Source organism: Zalophus californianus, chromosome 11, assembly GCF_009762305.2.
Source record: "Zalophus californianus isolate mZalCal1 chromosome 11, mZalCal1.pri.v2, whole genome shotgun sequence".
Lineage (NCBI taxonomy): Eukaryota > Metazoa > Chordata > Mammalia > Carnivora > Otariidae > Zalophus > Zalophus californianus.
Window position 1 is genome coordinate 56,995,665 of NC_045605.1, and position 24,644 is coordinate 57,020,308.

Below are 24,644 nucleotides of genomic sequence, written 5' to 3' on the forward strand. Positions count from 1 at the left end.
CCACTGTCAAGTACACAGGCCTCTTTTGAGAATGATCTGGATACAGGGCAGCCCTATCCCAGGCCTCGGTCAACCTCTCTCAGACACGGCAAGAAGGAGAGGCAGCCCTTGGTCCCAGCCCCTCCCAAAGAGGCTAGGCATGGGCTCCCCAGTCCAGAGCTCTCAGGAAGTCATGCTTAGCTTCACCTCAGACACCTAAACCTGGGGTTTTTCATGGTCTACCCAGTACTAGTCGGAAAACAGGCATTTGCAGCCTTACAGGTACATGGCTTGGGGAGCTCCACGTTGGCTGGCTTTCGGCCAGGCACTTTTGTATGATGCAACAGAAGCAGCAGCTCTGCCCACACACGTCACCTACCCGAGCTCCTGAATCTGGAACCCAACTGTCCCTAGCTGGTGGCATCAGTCTCAGCTCCCGGGCAAGCATAAGTGTGTTTGCAGCTGTGGATCCTTGTCAGGCTCCACTGGGTTCAGGGAGGTCTGATGAGGGAGGATCTGCCCACCTCCTGACTCTGGGCTTAATAGGAGGCCTGTGCCCTCCCTTTGCAATTTTGGAAGCACTGGGATACTCATTGGCCCGGAAAACAAACCTGAAACCCTACCCCCCCGCCCCACCGCGACCCTCCTGAGTGTCCTAAGGAAACTGTTAACTTTCCAGCAAGGTGGACTCTTCACGTAAGAGGTGGAAGGCAGCTGACACAACAGACTCTGGCCTCATGATTCAGCTTCTCCTTTAGGTCTTCTCTCACTGATTCCTGCTACCACCACCACGCTGACCTTGGGAGCCTTGCTCTCAACTTTCAAGGCTCCGGGCCAAGGTGCTCACCCAAGCATCCCTCATTGTTTGACAACACAGCAGATGCCAAACTACAGTGTTCAGATCAGGCGTTAGGAAAGGTTTTCCGGTAACAACACAGACCGTGGTACAAACCTGGATTACTGGAATGACAAAGAAGGTATTCCTCAGCTCCGGCCTGGGAGCCTCTTAATAGCACCTCCCTGAATTCAGGGTTCACTTTAACTCAGGCTACCAGGGATCATCTTCTGGGTCATTTAGATGCCATCAAGTTTCAAACCAAAGGAGTGAGGTCAGGAAAGGCAAGCGTGTCCTATCCTGCCTAATATCCACCTTTGAGTTCCCAATTTTGGAGGATTGAATGTAGAATGGCCATTCATTCACTCATTCAACAAATTTTTATTGAGTACCTACTATGCCAGGGGATTGAATAATATGGTGAACAAATGGACATGGTACCTTCCCCTCAAAGCTCCTATCTGCCCACAGGACTTGACCTTAACCCAAACTCCACGGTCTAAAACCATCTTTCAATTTCAATACAGAAATCTCAGCTCTCAAATCAGGAACATAGAGTAGCAAAAAGGGCACTATACAGATTGCTGATCATTTCCAACATCTCTATCCAAAGAGATTTGGGCCTGGGGACCCTGAGGGGAAGGAACTAAGGAGAGGGTTATCAGGAGACAGTAAGGAGGACCTTTGCCTATGGCACACACTGTGTGGTCACCAAGAGCGGAAAATAACAGTCTAGACCAGAGATAGGGTCAGATTATTCACTTTCGACCCTCATACTAATAGAATTCAGCCATCTCTAGCTTGGCAACTCTCCAGTCTTAGCTCATGCTCTGTGCTGACCCTCACTCTCCCCTCTGCAGGTATGAAAAGCCCTTCTTCACAGAGCTGAGTCCTCAGCAGCCCAGCTAACCCAGGGCCTCTTTTTACGCTGCTTCCTCAGTACTTGGCTAGGTACAGGAGTCTCGCAAATCTGCTTTACAGATGGAAATTGTCCTGTACCCACAGACCCAGGTCTGTGCCCAAGCTGTGGTGTCACCTTTAAGCTCCATGAGATTTGGCAAGAAATCAGTAGGAATCCCAGGCAATTACCATGCCATGGGAAAGCTACATTTCTGACCCAGCCAAGATGCAGCTCACTGGCAGCCTAGAGACCGAAGTTAGACACCTATTTGGGAAATAAAATGGGCTCCACATGGACATTAGTAATAGCAGGCTATGTTCTTCCTACACCTGGAGCTGGCAAGGGTGTGAGTAAGAGGCAGGTGGGGCAATGGATGGAGAGGGGGAGTATTGAAACATTAGCGCTATTCAAAGAGTAGTCCATGGACCTGCAGCATCAGGCATGACTTGGGGGCCTGTTAGAAATGCAAATTTTCAAGCCCCACCCAGATCTACCAGAGTAGATTCTTGGGGGTGGGGGTGGGGGCAGGAACCTATCTTTTTTAACTTCTCCAGGTGATTCATATGCACACGTAAGTTGAAAAGTACTGTGACCACACTCTGCACACTTGATGGGCTAATATGATTACTACAGGGAAAAATCATAATCAGCAGCAGATCCCATTCTTTGACGACCTACTATGTGCCACGCACTTTTTAATTTTTATCTAAGTTTAAATACACATAGAGTATTTACACTTAACCCTCACAACAACCCTATGAGATACTTTTATTATCCTAGTATTTACAGTTGAAATTATAATTAAGATACTTGCCCAATCATTTAACTTTTCCGAGGCTCAGTTTCCTTGTCTGCAGGCTGGGGACAATAATGCCTTGTTCCCCTGGTTGTTGTGAGGATTAGAGACGATGTAGGGAGGACCATCGCCAGTGCATGACGGCCTCAGACCTGGCCACTGGGTACAGCTCCAGGGACCCGCCCACAGTGCGGAAAGGCAGAGAAGGGTTGCTATCTCCAACCTGTGGCTCAATCCGAGACCTGCCCAGCGCCTGCTAGCCCTGACCTTCTCACTCAGCACTAAGTCAGCTTCACCTGCCATCCAAGTTCTATGTTTACCCCTCAAGAGAATCCATGCTTTCACCCTGATTCTATTCCTGGTTGATGACAATACAATCTATGTTTAGGATGACTCTGGGTTGTGGGAGGCAGCTCTTCTGAAGTTTGGAGCTACCGGAAAATAATCTCCAGCTAGATCTGGGCTTCTAAGGAGAGAAATTAATGCATTTCTCTTTTTTTAAAAGATTTTTTTTAATGAAAAAAAATTTTTTTTGAGAGAGAGAGAGTGCATGGGCGGGGGGGAGGGGCAGAGGGAGAGGGAGAAGCAGGCTTCCCGCCGAGCAGGGAGCCCAATTCAGGACGCCATCCCAGGACCCTGGGATCATGACCTGAGCCAAACGCAGACGCTTAACCTACTGAGCCACCCAGGCGCCCCTAATGCATTTCTCTTGAGTGAAATAAAAGGGGAAGACCTTTGGTCTGAGAGGCCACTTTAGTACAACTGTGAGACCTGTTATTACTACAGGGGTCATCATCACTAGCCTCTTACTGGCAGCCTCTTAATTTTGGAATTAAATTTGGAATTTAATTAAGGAATTGGAATTCCTTTTTTAATAAAGATTTTATTCATTTTATTTGAGAGAGAGAATGAGAGAGAGAGATCACATGAAAGCGGGAGGGTCAGAGGGAGAAGCAGACTCCCTGCTGAGCAGGGAGCCTGATGCGGGACTCGATCCCGGGACTCCAGGATCATGACCTGAGCCGAAGGCAGTCGCTTAACCAATTGAGCCACCCAGGCGCCCAAGGAATTGGAATTCCTTAATTCCAAGGAATTAAGAGGCACTGTCTCTGCCTCACATCAACCTGCAGGGTAAGCATCCCTCACAGTTCTGCCTCTTACTTGCAAAATATGACAAAAATATAGGTTTGGCATCGGATCACCAGACTTCATCACTTACAGGTGTGTGACATTGGATCATATCTTGTAGCTTTGTTGAGCCTCAACTTTTCCATCTATAAAATGGATTGTTGAAAGAGATAATGTATGTATAACTCAACCCACAGTAGGCACTTTACAAATGCTATTCCTTTTGCATCCTTTCCTGTATGTGCTATGCCTGGCCTTATGGTGGGCACTGAAAACACAGATGACTCAGACCAGGTCCCTTCCTACTTGGGGCTGAGATTTCCCTCTTTTATACCCAGGCTGGGTCATTCCTCATAGGAAGGGAGCAAAAGGTCTGGGGCAAAATCAGAAGGTTGGGCAAAACCATGAAGCCTGCAGTTTGCTAAGGACAGGACAGAGGTGAGGCGAGGTCGCTGTCCAGCCTCGAAGTGCCTCCGTCAGCAGGCCCTGCCTTCTCCTCCTTTCCTCCATCCATCACCTTCATTTTCAGCATTTGATTGTCAAAGGTCGCCAATGCTGATGGATAATGGAGATCAAAGAGTGAATGGTAATTTGTCCTCTATTTGCATGACATTGCACCAGTTCCTAAACCCTCTTGAGGATTCACTAGCTCCTCAGACCCACATAACTCCTGGTCATGGCAGGACAAGGATTATCCCCCTGCTCTAGCTGAATAAATGGGTTCCCAGAGAGGGCCAATGGCTGGCACGAAGATGCCCATCAGGTCAGTGGCAAGCTCTAGGACAAAGACCCTGGACTCTCGACCCCTCTTAGTTCAGTCCTTCCTCCATTCTATCCCAAGGACTCTTCTGGTAATGTACCCTTTAGGTAATGCTGTTAACTTTAGCAGACTGCATTGAAATTTAATGTGGTTTTGCTTCAGGTAGTGACTCACAGGTTGGGGTACCAAGTAATCAAATTTCCTGTGAGGATGCGTATTCATATTCTTTTGCTGGCAAGCGGTATACACCCAACTCAAACTAGCTTAAGAGATAAATAAAAATAAAAATAAAAAAAATGTTGGGGGGATGGTTATAAGGTCCCATAACAGGGAGAAGCCTGGTAGAGATCATTAGGACTGTTTCTGCCTGGCTCCATTCCTTCAGGCTTCTCCTGCATTCAGGTATTCTCCACCCAAGGAGAAGACAGCTGTCTGTGGTTCCAGGCCTCCAACCTCCCATGTTAATGTTCCCAGTGGAAATGGTACTTGTCTGAAATGGTACTCTTTTCCCTTTGGACCTGCTATTACTAAAGAGCTAGGAAGGTGTGGTGGGGGGAGGGGAGCCTGATGAAGCCACTCAAACTCTGGAGACGTTTAAAAGTTAAAACCCCCCAAAAGGTGTAATAACAATAACTAACAAAGTTAAATCTATGGCATCAGCTCTTCTGTACTCCATTTTGGTATAAGGACATCTTTCAGAGTCATTGGACTTATGTTTTATCTACTATTTATGGTCTTTGAAATTTCAAAAGGATCAGCTATACTAAATTTGTAACTGGTATTTCTGTTGAAGGCAGAATAATCAATAATCAAATTTGTTATTGTTTAATTATTTAAGAGGTTTTCAATGTTTTATTGAATAGGAGTTTAAGAAATTGGGCACCAGGGGCTCCTGGGTGGCTCAGTTGATTGACCTGACCTTCGGCTCAGGTCATGATCTCAGGGTCCTGGGATGGAGCCCCATGTGTTGGGCTCCCTGCTCAGCGGGGAGTCTGTTTCTCCCTCTCCCTCTGCCACTTCCCCTGCTTGTGCTCTTTTGCACTCTCTCTCAAATAAATAAAATCTTTAAAAAAGAAATTGAGCACTGAAGTTTATGGAGCAGTGCATATTCCTCTCAAGCCCAAAGGTCCCCAGGCAATCCAACAAAACACACAAAAATAAAATAGATCACTGGATTTTTAAAATGATCATATCAATAATTACTATAAAACTATTTTTAGGAGGTAAATTAGCAGTTCTGTACATTGATTCTTTCATCCTTATACGACTCTTAGTGTTATGATGAAAGAGATGCCCATTTAAAACTTTTCAACAGTCAATTTGTTTTAAGAAAGCAGAGTACAAAGTCATGAGTTAAAGCTATCACCCCACATCACTGAGGTAAGTATTTGTGGCCTTGCCAGCTACAATTTGGGAACAATCTCAGGGCGTTTTGCAAAAAGAAATAAGACGTGCAGTGACAAGCCCGGGGCTGGTACCAGACGGGGTGATTCTCTGTACCTCAGCCCCCCACTTAACCACTTAATAGCTCGTGTGTAATATGCAATCAAACCAGTAATACCCAATCTTATCAGTCATGGTAATCTCTGCCCGGCTTCCCTCAATAGGCAACTGTATTCCAATGACAATGTGCTGAAGTACAAAGGATTATTATTAATAAAGCTTTCTGAAAGTAAAAGTTCTTATGAAAAGCAAGAAAAGGCCTCAAATCCATTTTTTGAAAGAAGCTGGGTACAAACCAGATATAAGTATTAGGATGATAATCACCTCACAGTTTGACAACAACAAAACACACACACAGCAGTTGCCAAAATTAAGCTCTTTATTCATCTCCCTTGTTACCAAGAGTCCTGGTAGTTTCTATGGTACAGAGGGCACTTCTGGAACTTGGTATCACAGAACCAAGACATGCTCAGAACACACTGAACCACGGTGTCACCCCCGGAGTCCTGGAGGAGGGGCAGTTACACAAACGCCTATCAGGGACAGAGGGGCGATACCACTGAAATGAAAACCCAAACCGAGGCTTGGCTTTGGGCTTGGGCTGTGATCCTGAGACACCCAGGCAGGACTCAGCTGAAGCCAGAGAAAAGCTCTTTACCAGGAAGTCCTGTGACTGTCCTGGAAGCAGGCCAGCAGAGAGAAGACTCATTTTGGATGCGTGTTCAGTGGGTTTAGAACGCTATCCAATTCACAGAGGGAGGCAACATGCCCCTCCCTTTGCGGGGTGGGGCTCGCTCTGGCCTTCTCACTTAGCTCCCGAAGGCCAAGGATCTTTGACTCCTTGATTCATTGGGCAGAACCGTACTGCTGTCCAGTTTGTGCTGGGGGCAGAGGACAGTGAGAGGAAGCAGGCACAGTCCTTACCTTCAGGGAATTCAGAACACAACAGGAAAAGCCTGTATTTATAAAGAAATCATTGTAATTCGAGGTAAAAGGGATGGAGAGAGGATTCATACAGACTTGGCCCTCAATTCACAGCCTAGCAGAGGCCGTGAAGGCACAAGACGGACAACAATAACACACCACACCCTGTGGTAATGGCTAAAGGGAGGCCCTAACTGGGCACTGTGGAAGCACAGAAAGGGAGGACACGACACCTACAGCCTGATGCAGTGGGGAAAACACACAGCCTACTGAAGAAGACTGAGCAAGCTGAAGCAGAAGTATTGAAGCCTCCTGCCCTGGAGAGGAGGCGGGGCAGCCTTAGGTTGATCTCTGTGGGTCCCTTGGGGTACCCAACAGACAGGGTGCAATGTCTCTCATCTATGCCTACGGTTGCATGATATCCCAAGGATAGGAGGGGAGACTGGTGACCGGGAGAAACAGATCCAAGTAAAGCACCCAAATAACCAGGGCCTGAAGTAAACAGTAGGGGTCTAGGGGTGAGGGCATCAGGAGGTTGGGAACCTGAGCAGGCCCAGCAGGTTGAAAGGATGGGAGGTGGATCTGGATACCTACCAGCAGCAGGAGGCCCCTACCTATGCTTTCTTGCTCTCCCAGTGGTGCACCCTGTGTGCTGGATGGATCCATTCTAAGGGTCTAAAGATGGGGGGGGGGGTTGCATGTAGGAGCAAAGGGACCAGAGCCTCTGTAGGCCTCTCTCCATGCCTCTAGATTAGAGGTCTCCAGTCTGCTTTTCTTCTTTTCTTCACAACTGCCATCACTTACCCCATCTTTTTCATTCTACCAACCTGAGAGGGCCTGGAATGGGCTCAGTTAGGATACCAGTGTCATGGGATCAGTCCCAGGGCCCTGAAGACCTTGAGGAATTGGCACAAACAAGTCAGGAGTGCCTACAGCTGTCTCTGTTGGTCACCCGGAACATGAACAAGTTAAGCCAGCTTCAGGTGACAGGGCTGGGTAGGAACGTATCTGTAGCCTAAATTGCTGGCCTGTGCGGGCCTCTGGCCCTTCCCACACGTGTCAGGAAACAGCTCCAGCCTGTTGTCATTTCTTCTTCACAGCAGCCACCACCTACGCTGCAGCCTCTCCAGCCTAGGTCTCTTACCTGGGCCGTGTTTCTCTCTCTTCCTAAAGGCGCCGGGATTCCCGCCCTGCTGTTCTTTTTCTCCATAGCTGCCATTGCTCACTCTGTTCCTCTCCCTAATCCTCATTCGGCATTACCTCTGTCCCCGAATCCTCTTTGCTTGCTAGTCCTGAACGATGCACACAGCCCCTCTGCCTATTAAGAGTTTCACTGCTAATCACTAAGGAGAAGCAAACATAAAGCAAAGGGGAAGGAGAAAGGGAATGGCAGTTCGGAGAAGGATAAGACATCTTTTGAGGGCTGGTCCTGGACATCTGTGGTTCACACTGGCATGTGACTGAGGGCCCTCCCCCGACTCCCTTCTTGGATGGCCCCAAGGAAGTCTTGCTATTTTCATACTCCTCATCCTTTAGACCTTGTTGGAGAAGAAAGCCATCCCCACTGTTCCTATCTCTTTGGGAGTATGGTGCTTGGGAAAGCTTTGCAGAACAAGAAGCTTCTAGGACTCAGGAGAGGGCTGCCCTTCCCCGGTTCCTCCCTGTACCACCAACTCTGCCGCCCCCTCCACTGCCCACTTGACAGGGGTCTTCTCTGACAGTGGGCTTCATACAAGGCAGCAGAGAGGAGTATGCATTATCTCCCCCAACAACTGAAGGCCCTACATGCCAGACTAAATGCAGACCGCCTCTAGCAGGCAAATGGAGCCACAGATGCCTTTCAACCAGGGAATGGCAATAGAAAGCACCTTACATTATGCACAGGCTCTCAAGAATATTTAGATAAATGTATAAATGAGTGAATGAGTGAGCATAACTGTGTACTGGGTGGATAACTTTGACAAATGGAAGAGAGGTTAAGGGAATTTTAAAAAGTCACTCTAAACCATGGACTTAAGCCTTATGCAGAAGTATGTGAAGTTAATCTCCTACTTTCATCCTGGAGGGCTCTCCCCCATATGACAGGTGCAACTGCAGCCTCCAGCCTCCTGGGCTATATTCTACAACTAAGACTCGCTCTCCGGGCCATTACTCAGCACCAAATTTAGTTATCTGATATAAGTCAAAGGTATTTCTTCTCCTAAAATAGGGAGAAAAACCAAGTCTTTCATGATCAAATTTCTGTTACAATAACAGGCTATGGGGGAAAGATTCTAAAATAAGAGCAACCAATCTAGTATCATCTGAGATACCCAGCACTGGCAAATTTCAGCCCCAAACCCATCAAACAAAGGGGCACCCCTACTTCACAAATAGTGATTGTAGTAGGTACAAAAAAATAGGCCTGATTCAGAGGTCTGGGGTCCAGAGACCTTTCTAATAAGTAAAGCAGTGGCTAGGCCAGAACAATATTCTGAGAAAAAGAGACCTGAGGAAAACCCAGTGGCCTGGCCAAGCCCTGGGACAGCTGACTCCAAGCACAATGAAGATGCAAGTAAGACAATGACATCAGGAGCTACCATAACCCCAACTTAAAGCCCAACATCTACAAACCAGCTGCATTGATTATCTTGAATTTTCTCCCACTTCTAGCCCCATAAACTGTGAGCTCTTTGAGGGCAGAGACCATGGAAAGTTCTAGCCAATGCTTTAACGTCCTAATCCTAGTACAGGAACCATTCTAGTACATGAACTTCAGGGTCATCTTTCATAGGAGTAATGCCCTCAGAAACAGTAAGTACCATTATCAAGGGCCACTGGCTTTTTCTTATTTTCTCCCTAGGAAATAAGGGTTCTGGAGGAGGAAGGGAAGATTGAGCAGAGCTGCAAAGCTGGAGAAGGTAGGTGACCTCATGATTCTGCTGTTCTGCCCAATTCCTCTAAGGACAGAGAGCCTGCAGAGTTCTGAGCCTGATTAGAAGGGTGAGGGTGTGTTTGTTATTAAAAACAGAACAAACCATCCAGATCTTCCTTTGTGCCAGGACACCTGTTTGTGGCCTCACACCTGGATGAGTGGTGAGTCACTGGAAAAGATGAGTCCTCTGACTTCCACTTAGAGATCAGAGTCCTATCAAAGACCCATGAAGCCAGGACTTGCTGATCATGGAGCATGTGAGCACTCTGCCTTTCCTAGGAATGGGAAGAAGAAAAATCACAGAGCCAATCCTCTCATTTTACAGATGGAGACGACCTGAGGCCCAGAGAGTTCAGGGGACACATCCAAGATCCCAGAGCAAGCCAGTGGCACCACTAGGACCACATCATGGTTTCCCAACACATAGTTCTTCCCACTGCAGTAACTACAGCACAATTTTCCTTTTGCTCTTTGGAGAAGTGAAAAGAGGTGGAGAGCAGAATATTAAGTTTTTAGATTCTCTGTAGACTTCAATAACTTCTATTAACCTGGCCTCCATCATCCTGTGGTTGCCTTCTGTGGTTTCCTTTCTAAGGAAAATTGGGTTCTAAGCCAATTTTTAGTTTTCAGTTGGCTCAGAGCTCTTACCAGGGCTGCTGCAGTCCTCATTCATGTGGCTCAGGATCTCTCGGTCTGTAAACAGGCGGAAGGCAATCTGCTCACACTCTCGCTTGGTCCCACACTCAAACAAACACCCAAACAAGCCCTCCTTTTCCAAAGCAGCCAAATCAGAGTAGCCACAGGGCCCGCAGTGCAAGATCCAGGGGCGGGACCAGCAGGCAGCACCCAAGGGGGTCTGGTTGAGGTAGATGCCTAAGTTGACCCTCCGCTTCTTACTGGTTGGGTGTGAGTACAAGAGCCAAGATTCAGACAGCATTCCAGCTTCCTGCTCTAGCCTCATTGCGCTGTCCAGCAGAGGGCTCTGCTGAACGGTAGGAGCATCTTTGCCATTAGGGTCCTGGTACACTTGAAGGATCTCCATGGGCCGGAAACTCACCACGCTGCCTTGGCAGCCATGCGGGGGCTCACAGAGCTGAGGGCTCAGGGCTGGCCTCTGAAAGCATTCACCATGGTTAATGCTGAAAGCCTCAGCCCGGGACCTGTTTGGTGTCCGGGCGCTGCAATACAGCACAGGGTCGCCAGCCCTCCCGGTCACTTCTGCCACTTCACACTCCACTGTTGCCATGGGCTTAATGAGCCCGCCATGGTGCCATGTGGCCCCTAGGTCATCACTGTAGATCATCAGGGAATGAGGCTTGGCTTTACATGGTAGCCGGAAGCAAAAGAACCAGTAGGGGATGTAGTAGGCATATGCAGGGATGACCAGCCTCCCCGACTGCAGCTGGATGCCATGACCCGGGCCCACAGCAAATGTGGCCCAACGCTTCACCTCTGCACCAATAACCTCTTCAGTCAGGTCCCTCACCTCGCTCCATGAGCAGCCAGCGTCCCGACTGCAGATGAAGCAGAGGCGGGCCGCGTTCCTGCCTGACATGACCTGTTGACGCTCGGTGACATGGCCCCGCACACAGATGAAGAATAGGTATACGCAGCCACTCTTCTGCTCCCACACAGGACAGGGGTTCATGGTCCGATGCCCAGGTAATGTGGCTTCCAGCAATGGCTTCAGGGGTCCCCACTAGACAAGGGGAAGGGAGAGAGAGCAGGAGTGAGAGACTAATAGGAAGACATGAGGCTCATTGAAAGCATTAGTATTTTTCAGCGCTAAGAAATAACTGGTATTAAAATCTATGGAATCATGAAGTATTCACTAATATTCAATAATTCTCAAATATTACAGGATGATTTATAAAGCTGGGAAGAGGCAATGCTAGATACTGTACATGCTGTCCTCTCTGTCTAGAACACTCCTCCTCACTTTGTCTAGATGCCCAATTCACTCTCCAAACTCAAGTCACCTCCTTTGTAAAGCTTTCTATGAAACTCCCTCCCCCCACCCCCTCCCAAAAGCAATTGGTGGCTTCCTCTTTGTACATACAGAAGAGTTATAGCACTTATTATACTATAATCATAACTTTTTATGTGACTGGCTCCTTTCCTAGATTATGAGTCTTCTGAGGATAGAAATCAAATTATTCTAACTTTGTACCTCCAGTGCCTAGCACATGATAGGAGCAAAATAAATATTTTTTTAAAGAAAGAAAAAAGGAAGAAAGAGGGGGGAAAACAAAAAGAAAATGAAGAAAAGTAAAGCAAGGCGGACAAATATGGAATTTAGGCAAATAAAGGGAAATTTAAAACAAAGATTTTTTCCCCCTTCCTCTACTATCCTGGGGAGGTAATTCATAACACTGTCATTAAAAACTCAAGCATGGAGTCAGAGTTACCTAGTTCAAAGCAGCCCTCATCACTTCCTGTGTGACCTTGGGCAAGTTACTTAAACTTACTTTACCTCAATTTCTTCATCAGTTAAATGGAAAATGTAATAACATGCTCATACAGCAATAACATGGTCACACAGGAGTTGGTAAAAGTCTAAAATGAGATAATGCCTAATCAGACAGATCACAAAGAAAGACCTAATCTCCTTAATATCTTTTAAAAAAACTGTATTAGAAATTGGTAAGAAAACTTCCAGAAACCGAACTGAAATGGACAAAAAGCAAGATCAGGCAACTCAAAGAAAGAGGGAAAAACAATTAAAATATGTTTAACCTCACATATAAAAAAAGAAAAGCAAATTAAAATTAAAATTGATGTGGTACTTTTCATCTAACCAACGGGCAACATCATAAACTTTGACACTATCCTGTTGACAAAAATCTGAAGAAACAGGCACTCTCTTATATGGACCGAAGTGCAAAATGGTTCAACATTAATGTAGGGTATATCAAAATTCAGACACATTTATCCTTTCCCAGCATGCCCAATTCTGGGAATTTATCCGAAAATATCTCTGCTCATCAAATTAAGTATATACAAGATTACTCACTGTGGTATTGCTTGGAACAACAAAACATCGTGAACCCAAATATTCATCAGTAGGGGACTGGTTAAATGAACATACAATGCAAGAGATGAAAAAGAAAAAAGGAAGGCCTCTACACATTGAGATAGAAAGATTTCTATAATATATTGTTAAATGAGCAAAGCAAAGTACAGGCAATGTATGTAGTATGCTACTTTTTGCATAAGAAATAAGAAGAAAAATCCAGTAACAGCAAACTAGGTAATCTGAACCAAGCTTTCCACTGAGACTAGAGACGACAGATAAAACATTAAAACAATGTTGAAGATGGAACTTTAAAGAGCTAAATGCATAGAGTAAGGGTGAAACTGACATAGACTTGCTCTCACGGCCACCACTCTAGAAAACTGGATGGCATTATCTACTGCAGTGCAATGTAAACCTACCCTATGATCCAGTAATGCTCTTTCTAGATAGAAACCCAACAAAAATGCACGCACACAGTAGCGAAAACGCATACAAGAATATTCAGAGCAGCCTGTACACAATTGTTTGGATAAACCTCAAAAACACTTAAGAAGACAAACATTAAGAATAAAGATGGGGCCACCTGGGTGGCTCAGATGGTTAAGCATCTGCCTTCGGCTCAGGTCATGATCCCAGAGTCCTGGGATCGAGTCCCGCATCGGGCTCCCTGCTCCTTGGGAGCCTGCTTCTCCCTCTGCCTCTCTTTCTCTCTGTCTCTCATGAATAAATAAATAAATAAATCTTAAAAAAAAAAAAAAGAATAAAGATGAAAACCAGGCAAAACTAGGGGTATCTGGCTGGCTCAGTCGGTAGTGCATGTTGATCTCAGGGTCATGAGTTCAAGCCCCATGTTGGGTGTAGAGTCTACTTAAAAAAAAAAAAAAACAAGCAAAACTAAACTCTAGAGCTATAAATCAGGATAGCAATTACCTTTAAGATGGGGGATAAGAGAAGTTTCTGAGGTGCTGGTAATATTCTATTTCTTGAGCTAAGTGATGAGTCCACAAGTTTTGGCTTTGTCAATTCACAGGGATGACATTCATGTTTTGTGCAATGAACATTTATGTTATGTTTTATGTTTTCTATTATGTGTTTTATCACTTCATGTTAAAACGTTTTAAAGGGGAGTATTAAGAATATATACTTGTATTTCTTTGTTTCTGTAAGAAGAAGCACTAGAAGGGTACATAAGAAACAATGGTGACAACCTATAGGAAGTAGGGCACTAAGAATGGGATATATACCTTTTTATAGCATTTTAGACCATGTATACCACATGAACGTAATGTAGGCCATGTATACCACATGAACGTAATGTAGGCCATGTATACCACATGAACGTAATGTAGGCCATGTATACCACATGAACGTAATGTAGGCCATGTATACCACATGAACGTAATGTAGGCCATGTATACCACATGAACGTAATGTAGGCCATGTATACCACATGAACGTAATGTAGGCCATGTATACCACATGAACGTAATGTAGGCCATGTATACCACATGAACGTAATGTAGGCCATGTATACCACATGAACGTAATGTAGGCCATGTATACCACATGAACGTAATGTAGGCCATGTATACCACCACATGAACGTAATGTAGGCCATGTATACCACATGAACGTAATGTAGGCCATGTATACCACATGAACGTAATGTAGGCCATGTATACCACATGAACGTAATGTAGGCCATGTATACCACATGAACGTAATGTAGGCCATGTATACCACATGAATGTAATGTAGGCCATGTATACCACATGAATGTAATGTAGACCATGTATACCACATGAATGTAATGTAGACCATGTATACCACATGAATGAATGAAACAAAACATTTAATTCCTGAATAAATGGGCAAAACATATTAGGCAAAGCTCATATCAGAGAATCTCAGAGTCATAAGGACCTAGAACTAATTCCCATCGTATAGGTTTCCCTCTAAGCCTTCTGGATCAAGGCCATTCAGTCTCCCCTTGAACTGGTCAAGGGACAGGGAACTCAATATCTCTGGGGCAGCCCATTCTGTACCAGAGTGCCTGGTGCACTGTAAACACTTCAAACATATGTGCCAAATTCAACTTAGTTATTGGCCAGTCTAGTCAGTGTGAAGTCAGAAGTGCAACCATTCTTACTGGCTAAGAGAAGAAAATGACTTGGGCCAGGTATGTCTAAGATAAAGTTAACACAAAGCTGGAAGAAACAGTAACTGAAACATGAAAGCATTAGAATCTAAATGATCTCAACCAGCTGGAGCAATGGGACATAAACAAGCTGAGGCTTGACAGAGATAGATCAAGTCCTGGATTTGAAAATCTGGATGGAGAAGCATGATTAAAGAACAGCAAACAGGGGCACATGGGTGGTTCAGCCAGTTAAGTGTCTGCCCTGGGCTCAGGTCATGATTCCAGGGTCCTGGTATTGAGCCCCGTGTCGGGCTCCCTGCTCAATGGAGAGTCTGCTTCTCCCTCTCCCTCTGCCCTGCCCCCACCATGCTTGCTCTCTCTCAAATAAATAAAATCTTTAAAAAAAAATAACAGCAAACATAATGGCCAACAAGCATAACGAAAATATCACTCACTATCACTAATAATTAGGGAAATGAAAATCAAAACCACAACAAGATATCACTGCACATCCACTAGGATGATTACTATCAAAAATAAATAATAAGTGTTGGCAAGGGTATGGAGAAATTGGCACCCTGTACACTCTTGGTGGGAATATAAGATATTCAAGTCATTGTGGCAAACAGTATGGAGGGTCCTCAAAAAATTAAAAATAGAATTACCACATGACCCAATAATTCCACCTCTAGATATATACCCAAAAGAATTAAAAGCAAGGTCCTGAGGAGATATTTGCATACCCATATTCATAGCAGCACTACTCATAATAGCTAAAAGGTAGACACAAGTGTCTTATCAATGGATGAATAAACAAAATGTGGTATATACACACACAACGGAATATTATTCAGCCTTAAAAAAGGAAATCCTGTCACACGCTACCACACAAATGAACTTTGAGGGCATTACGCTAAGTGAAATAAGCCAATCACTAAAAGGCAAATACTGGATGATTCCACTTATATGGGGTATTTAAAGTATCTAGAAACTTGGGGCGCCTGGGTGGCTCAGTCGGTTAAGCATCTGCCTTCGGCTCAGGTCATGATCCCAGGGTCCTGGGTTCGAGTCCTGCATCGGGCTCCCTGCTCCGCGGGAAGCCTGCTTCTCCGTCTCCCACTCCCCCTGCTTGTGTTCCCTCTCTCGCTGTGTCTCTCTGTCAAACAAAACAAAACAAAACACAAAAAAACACTTAAAATAACTAACTAAATAAAAATAAATAAAGTATCTAGAAACTCATAAAAACAAAGAAGAAAGGTGGTGGCTAGGGGCTGGGGGAGAGGGAACCGAGGAGTTGTCCAAAGGGTATAAAGTAGTGGTCATGTATGATGGAAAAGTTCTAGAGATCTGGTGCGCAACAATGTGCCTCTAGTTAACAATACTGCAATGTACACGTAAAATGGTTAAGATGGAAAATTTTATGTTAGGTATATTTTACTATAATTTAAAATTTTTATAAAAGCAGTAAATGTGAAAAGGATTCAGAGGTTTGGGCTGACCGTCTACTTAATATTAGTCACCCCGCATTATGCAGCTGCCACAAAAAAGCAGATGCTACTTTACATTAGACTGAGTTAAAGAGATACAAAATGGGATAGCCACCCATTGCTGAGCTGGTCAGTCTATCCTTGGAGCCCGAAATTCAGAGTACCATTCTTTGAAAAAGGGCACGGACATTCCAGATCAAATCCCAAAGGCAGTAATCATAGCTTTCGAGGGACCAGAAAGCAAATCAAGACTGTGGCCTCACAAGCCACTAAAAGAACTGAAGCTGGTGAGCCCCCAAATCAGAACGCTCAGAGGGTATGAACACTGCTTTTAGGTACATCAAAGAGCATTCTCTGGAAAAGGGACTTTATATTATATATAGATTAAATGTCCCAGAAGACCAATAGGTGATTCTAAAGTACAGGTTGTCTCATTCCAAAAACAAAAGTTAACAGTTGCCACAGGATCAAGTTCCTCACTGGAGGAGTTGTGTAAGCAGACCCTTTATGGGAGATGACTAATGTTGAGTTCCTACTATGTAACTGCTATTATTACATTTTACAGATGATGAAACAGACAAGAGTCAAATCCAAGGTCACACTGCCAATAAATGGTCTCCAAAGCCTGACTCCAAAGCCATGTTCTTAACCCCTAAGCTCTTAGTAGCTACCAAGGGAATACAGAAGATCTCTGCACTGGGAAAGAAGTTAGGCTGATGATTCTTCTACCTTCGAGATTCTGCAATCAGGTAAGTCAGAGAATGAAAGTAATAAAATAGAAGGGAGAAGGAGTCAAAATGGACGCATCTGTAAATGCTTGTGACGGCTGGGCACTGAGGTTACGGGACAGTCATGGTCTGGTGAGAAGTGGTGATATTTCTGTGGGTAGAAAACCAGGGCAGGTGAGGGGGATTAGAGTGCCTATTATAAAGACATCTATGTTTGTTTGTTTGTTTACAAAAGACTCTCAAATCCATCATCTCATTTGATCCTCACTTGAGCTGGCTCTGCAGGAGAAAAGATAAATGGGATCTGAAATAACCCTATCTTCACGGTCCCAGAGACAGCAAACACTCTCCTCTAAAGATGCAGCGAAGATGTGCCACTTAGAAGTGAGGCCTCCAGCCCCAGCTCTGCTGCTTGGGAGGCGTGTGCCTGAGGCAAATCACTAATCCTCTTTCCTCCTGTACTATGCACCTCACATAAAACACGCAGGAAGGAGAACTGTGGTTATCCTCACCCCCACCATCTGCTAGTTGTGGCCTGGAACAAGCTACCTACCTCCTGGAGGACCAGGATCCCTCACCAGAAAACTGAACCAACAGTGCTTACCTCCCTGGCTGACTTATAAGAACAAAAGAGAACGTGAATGAAAAGCACACGGCGTGTTAGTTGAATCTGAATGAACCACGGAGGCTTCTGGAATCAGAGATGGAGTTTAAAGCCTGCGTCTGTGCTTCATTATAGCTGTGTGACCTTGAACGAGTGGCAACATCTCTGAGCCTCAGTTTTCTCATCTGTAAAATGTGACTGACAACCGTTCCTATGTCACAGAGTAGCTGTTGGGGATCCAATGTGTGCCTGGCACACAGTCAGTACTCAGTAAGTGAGAGCCATTGCTTTTACTGGTTTCTTTTTTCTTTTTTTTTCCTTCCTTCCACACAGGGCTTTTCCAGCACGGACAGGAAACGGCACAAACCCTGAAGTAGTCTAAGCAATGTGCAGAGAGACTGAGGCTCAGAGTCAGATCTGGGATGAGGAGTCACCTGTACCGAGTGCCCAGTCCTCAACCCTCGCCTCAGCACCAGGTGGAGAGCATCCTCATCCCTGCTCGTGGAGCGCTTCTCTGCAAAGGCCAGGAAGGTGTGGGTGCGGGGGATGTAGAGCAGGGCTGGGATCCGGTAGGTGACCCCTCTCTTGTCTTCCTGCTGGAACAGAGGGCTGTTGAAGGAGCACGATGTCACTTCTTCCATGACCTCTGCAAGGACAGGAGGCAGCTAAATGTGTGTCCATACCCGAATGCTGCCCCGCGTACAAGTTCCGCTCTATCATCCCATTTCTGGAGACCACACACAGGGAGGCAAAGATTTACTCAAATGTTTATTTTTTTATGCAAAAGGAACATCATGTTCTCAAAAGCACAAAGCAAGCAATAAGCATGCTCACTGAACAAATCTATCCTCCAGACTCTGTGGAAATCCTACATAGCCTCAGCCTGTGTCAAGTATGTCTCTCCAGGGGCGCTGGGTGGCTCAGTTGTTAAGCGTCTGCCTTCGGCTCAGGTCATGATCCCAGGGTCCTGGGATCGAGCCCCACATCGGGCTCCCTGTTCTGCGGGAAGCCTGCTTCTCCCTCTTCCACTCCCCCTGCTTGTGTTCCCTCTCTCGCTGTGTCTCTGTCAAATAAATAAATAAGTAAATAATATCTTAAAAAAAAAAAAAAGTATGTCTCTCCAGAGAGATTCTGCATGTGCTTCTGCAAGCATCCAGGGGTATCGCCAGCCTGGAGGGTTTCTAATGTCACTATCTTTGGAATTCTTAGGTCATTCGGGTAATGTAAATATAAATCCAAATCCATATGAGGAAAGCCTGTGGTTAAGAATTCTGGGGGAAACTTCTTCCCTCTACTACAGCCTAGGATATGAGGCAATCTTCTTTGTCATCTCTCCGGGTCAGTAGTGAGAATTCTTTTTGCCTAGTTCACCCCATCAAAGGGTGTGGACTTTCAAGGGACTTAGCTTCATGCAGGGATCTCAGTTCCAGTGAGGGTCTAACCCATGTGGGCCCACAGTTGCATTCACTGCAACAGCAGGTCTATTAAAGCCCAAACTTCTACATAAGTGAGATGAGCAAACACCCAGGCAGCTGAGGTCAGGTTAAGGGGCTAACTACTCTGGTTTTCAGTTTACTCTTGGTTTCTAGGCCCCTGGGAACTTCTCTTACTTCCTTGCAATTTCAGCTATAAAGGACTTTTGTTATATGGTACAGGTTAGCTAGCCTGCCATGGTACAGGTTAGCTAGCCTGCCATAAATGCTGAAAATGGAAGTCTCCAGGTATGCTTCTCAAAGAAAATCAGGTATTCTACTTCAGAGGCCCAAAAAGGGAATTAAGCCAGACAGAACCAGGCTTAGAATTCTTTTTTTTTTTTTCCCCTCTCATCATCTGTCATCCAATCCTTCTTTTATAAATCACTTGTAAAAAATTGTCAGGCTATAAAAACGAGGCTCAGAAAGCCTTATTCATTTATTTAATAAATATTTCTGGGTGCCCACTCCCAAGTCAGCCCGTAAGGTAGGTGCTGAGGCGACAGAAAGAAATCAGAAGTCCCTGCCTTCAAGAAACCCGCATCCAAGTGAGGGAAACAGACATACATGGACAATTACAATACCATGCAGTAAGTGCCACATTAGGGGTAACCATGAGAGTGTGGAGGAAAACAGAAAAAGAGCATCAGTCCAGATCAGGGCAGCCGAGTGAGCTCCTGTCTCATATCCTACGCTCCGTGCCTTTCTGGTACATTCTCCTTTCAGATAACCAAGAGCTCACTCCCTCAACTCCTTCAGCTCTGTTCAAATGTCATCTAATTGAGGAGGCCTTCACTGACAACTCCCCTGCTCCTCGCTTATCCCCTCTCTCTGCTCCCTTCTCCATGCCACTTATCATCCGGATCCTACTTGTTTAATACATATTACAGAACAGAAGCTCCATAAAGGGCAGGGATAGGTCTGTTCTCTTCACTGCTACATCTTTATACCCAGAACCATGCCTGGTGATTGATAGGCACTTGATGAAAACCTGTTCAATGACTGAATGAGTGGGTGAGCTGGATCCTAAAGGATGGTCAGCCAGTTGGGAGGTGAAAAGGGCAGAGGGAGTGGATGTGAAAAGCCTATAAAGGACAGAAAACAGAGCAAACTGTGGGGACTACTGGTTGTGTGGTAGGATTGCAGTAGAGCGCAAAGGGTGGGACTGAGGGATCAGCAGAGCCCAGGTCCTGGGAGGCTTTGATACCTTATTAAGGTGTTTATCACACAGAGAGGGGGCCACTCAAGAGTTTTTGGCAGAGGACTGGCATGATCAAGTATGCATTTTAGACCAATCTCCCAGGAAGCCTCTGGGTAATAAACTGAAAGAAAAAGCTGCACTGCTTTTGGCTAGAGCTGCCTAGTTTCAATCACGACAAACTTATCCAAGAGCAAATGAATGATTCATTTGGTCACTTGTTTCTGACTTAAAAGAAAGAAGAACCATGGCTCATTATCATGAGGGGACTGAGGGGAGTGGCCTCCAGAGTCCAGAACAAAAGCCTCTCCTCACTCCAATTCTGGGCACTTGGTAGCAGAATTGAAAAGCAAGTGTGAATTGTCTTCTTCACACAGTACTAGAGCACACCTCTCTCTCCTCAATTCAGGCTCTCCTGCCAGGGAGGATCTTGCTTTTTCTAAGTAAACACCTGTCCTAGAGCCAAGCTGGTTTAATAGTTAAGAACACAGGATTTGGACCACACTAGGGACTACATGACCTTGGGCATGTTATTTAACTTTCCTAATGCTTCAGGATCTTCATGTATAAAATTCAGAAGATTGCTGAGAGAATTAAGTTAAAAAGTTAAAGTGGCTGTTATAGAGCCCATTACATAGTATGAGCTCAATATATGGGTTATTATTTTTAGACTTTCAATCACTACACATTCTACAGTTGACCCTTCAACAACACAGGAATTAGGGGCACTGACCCCCCCCCCGGCAGTCATAAATTCATGTATAATTTTTGAGTCCCCCAAAACTTAACTATGAATAGCCTACTGTTGACTGGAAGCCTTACCAATAATATAAAGTCAATTAACACATATTTTGCATGTTATATGTATGATATACTGTATTCTTATCATAAGGTTAGAGAACAAATGTTAAGAAAATCACAAGTCAGAGAAAATGCATTTATAGTATTGTACTACATTTACTGAAAGAAATGCTTATATAAGTGAAACCATGTAGTTCAAACCTGTGTTGTTCAAGGGTCAACTGTAGTTTTATTCCTTGAAATCTGTGGGTGATGATGATGATAACAGTGAACAACTCTCTTCTTAAAAGCATTTAAATCCCTCTATGCCTCTGGGAAAGATCATATTTTAAATTCTTAGAAACCCACACTTTAATTATGAGTTACTACCAACACTATTAATCATCAGTCAACATATGATTGATTATTAGTTAACATTATTAGTTAACATGAAAACAGGAATTCTCTGGGTGATAAAACTAGAGCACAGGATAGGCATGGAGTGGGGAGGTGGGACTAGGAAAAAGGAAAGGGAGAGGAAGCAGGGAGAGCACCAAAGCAGAAGCACAGCTTGTCAAATGGGACTTCATTCGAGTCCCAGCTACACTTCTGTGTGACCTTGGGCTAGTCACTTAATCTCTCTAGGTCTTGGACTCCTTGCTTGTAAAATGTGGATAATACCTACCTAAGATGACCAATATGAAGAACCACTCAAAAGTGCTTTATAAACTTTAAAGCACTATATAAGTAAAAGTATTAGAGATTTTGATGTCTTCACAATTTCACTTATGGCTTTGCTCTCACTATAACAACTGGAGTCACTATCATTACTTTTTATTATTTATTAATTAATTATGATTATGCTGATCACGTTGATGACAGTGGTTATGTAACATAGATGATGACTCTGGCACTGAAACCCAAACTATTTCACACAAACCATATACTGGGAACTAAGGATAGAGAAGAATCAGTATCTTCTGAAGAATCAGAGTTCTGCTTTGGAGTTGTTCATTTTAGCCAAGAACTCAAGTTATTAATTGCTGCTCCATATGATCACCTTTCAATCAAGTCCTCCCTGCTCTCTTAGTGGGAGAGAGTATAGTGTGGCCTGGACTTTGGAGTCTGACTTCTCTCTGTACTTCTGTTTCCTCGCTTGTAAAGGGGATAATGCCACCTATTTCTCAGCACTGTAATGAACAATGTCATTCCAAAGATGCCAGTTAATTCAGTGCACCAGGCAGCTTCCATTGAACCCCAGAAGGAGGCCTCCCATATTTATTTACTCCTAACAACTAATATTTAAACAGCACCCATCCTTTGTCAGGCCTTTGGAGATCCAGTACTCCAAACCCCTCTCACTGTACACATGGGAAAACTCAGGACTACAGAGGGGAATAGCTTATATAAGGCCACTCAATAGGTCGGTAGCAAGCCTGGACCAAGATCCAGGTCCCCTAAGTTCCAGCTGGGGACTCTCTACGACCCCCACACCCCTCTCTAGAAAGAAGGGTTGCCCCAGGCTCAGTTCCCTTTCATCTCTAAAATGGTAACTCTAAGGTTTAGGTTTGGCTTCACTTGAAGGAAAACAAAAATAGACCAGCCAAGAATACTCTCCGGCCACGTCTGAGATCCACGCCTGAGATCGTGGCTCTGACTCAATATTCTCCCCGCGACTGGATTTCCTAAGCCCAGACGGCGCCGCCGAACCTGTCCCCACACTCACAGTGCCCCACTCTGGAGGGATCTCTGCAGTGTCGCAGCCCCGCTCACCTGCGCGGGACCCCCGCTCCTCCATCTCTCTCCGGGCAGAGCTGGGCGCCGGGCAGCCCTCAGGTCTCGGACACCGAAGCGCGGGAGAATGAGCCAGGCTGGGGAGACGGAGGCAGGAGTGGAGGGGGAGGGAGAGAGAGACTGCAGAGGACTCGGAAGCAAGCCACGAAAACTACAGGGCGACAAAACCCAAAGCGAGACGGGGAGACCGACAGTCCCCGGACGCGCAGACTAGCAGGCCGAGAAGCGGAGGCGGGGCACGCGGAGGCCGCAGCCAACCGGCCGTTGGACTTGCGGTTGGCTGCTCCCCAGACTCAGCCCCGCCCCGTGGGACGGACGCAACCGAGGCCCCGCCCCCTCGTTGCCGAGCCGCGACAGCCCTTGCTGTCTTTCGCCTCTAGCAGCGCCCCAGAAGCGGCACGGGACCTGCCCGTTCCTCTCCGACCACCACCCGCTCCAGGGCAGCCCTGAGTTTGGTTCAGGCCCTGGGCCTACCGCGGTTCCCCCTGGCCGCGCAGCTCCCTGGCTCCGCCCCGCACCCTTCCATTTCCTCCCCCTCCCTCCCTCCCTCCCTTCCTCCCCTCAGTCCCCTAGCCCCAACGCTCTTATCTATTGGGTCGCCTGTCAGTTGATAGGTATCACCGCCTAAAATTTCCCCGGACAGCCTGAGAGCCAAAAAAAAGGTTCCGGCCGTCAAGAGAGGACTCCGCAAAAAGGACGGGAGATCCAGAGCAATGGACTCCCGTCCTTAAAAAAAAAAAAAAATTATATATATAATTTTAAATGGGTCTGCATGATTATATATTGAGTGCGAAAATAATAGTGTTACAAGCCACTGAATAAAAACCCATGACTTCATATTGATATAATTAAATAAATGGAGGAGAGAGGACAGCTCTTTCTACACTAGAGTTCCAATTAATAAATGCAGACTGTGCACAGACTGAACACAATGTGGTTTATTCTGAACACCTGCTTTTCTTCTGGGAGTCTGGAATTTTGGTACATGCTAGGCAGAGGGTGCCCACATACCAGCCCTCAATAAAACTGTGAGTGCTGAGTCTCTAATGGATTCCTTAGGCAGAAACATGGTACACATGCTGCATTTTCCCTGCTGGGGGGAAAGTGTGCTTAATGCAACCCCTCAATGAGAGGGAGAAGCATAAGAAATACTACACATGGATTCTTTCAGACTCTGCTGTGTCTTTTTCTCTTACGAGCCAACGTGTCCTTACTACATTGCTGTAATAAATCTTAGCTGTGAGTGCAACTATAATGCTGAGTCCTGTGAGTCCTAGCAGGTCTAGGAACCTAGGGGTAGTCTTGGGACTACTACTACAAATACCATATATAGTTTTAAAACATATAAAACAGTGACATATATTAATGGACAGACATGAAGAAAATGCATAGGAATAATAAATACTAAATTCAGGGTAGTAGTTACTTGTGGGAGTGCAGAGGATACCCAAGGGACTTCGGTTGTATTGGTAATTTATCTTAAGGTGGTTCATTTTATTCTTCTTTAAATCTTATTAAATATTTGTTTTATTTAAAAAGATTTTTAAAATATCTTAGTTTTCAAAGATTGGCTCATACAAAATCCTAGGGTTCTTCACCCAGACTTCTCCAAACTCACAGTCACCAACTCTGTAGGCCAGTTTTAGAAAAATATCTAAAGGTGATCCTGAAGTCCCAGGATCGAGTCCCACATGGGGCTCCCTGCTCAGCAGGGAGTCTGCTTCTCCCTCTGACCCTCCCTCCTC

General features: G+C 45.4%; 1 protein-coding gene across 2 annotated transcripts; it reads right to left on the bottom strand.

The window, feature by feature from the left end:
- Positions 1 to 6,211: 6,211 nt before the first annotated feature.
- NEU3 (neuraminidase 3) lies at positions 6,212 to 23,417 on the bottom strand. Of its 2 annotated transcripts, none has more exons than XM_027580984.2 (3): positions 22,879 to 23,417; positions 18,096 to 18,301; positions 6,212 to 11,379 (listed from the first exon to the last, which is right to left on the bottom strand). In XM_027580984.2, the coding sequence occupies exons 1-3, from the start codon at positions 22,901 to 22,903 to the stop codon at positions 10,300 to 10,302; spliced, it is 1,311 nt and encodes a 436-aa protein (XP_027436785.1). In that variant the 5' UTR covers positions 22,904 to 23,417; the 3' UTR covers positions 6,212 to 10,299. The 2 variants fall into 2 exon arrangements, with proteins under 2 accessions (XP_027436785.1, XP_027436784.1); XM_027580983.2 differs by having other exon boundaries at positions 18,090 to 18,301.
- Between the last annotated feature and the right edge of the window lie 1,227 nt (positions 23,418 to 24,644).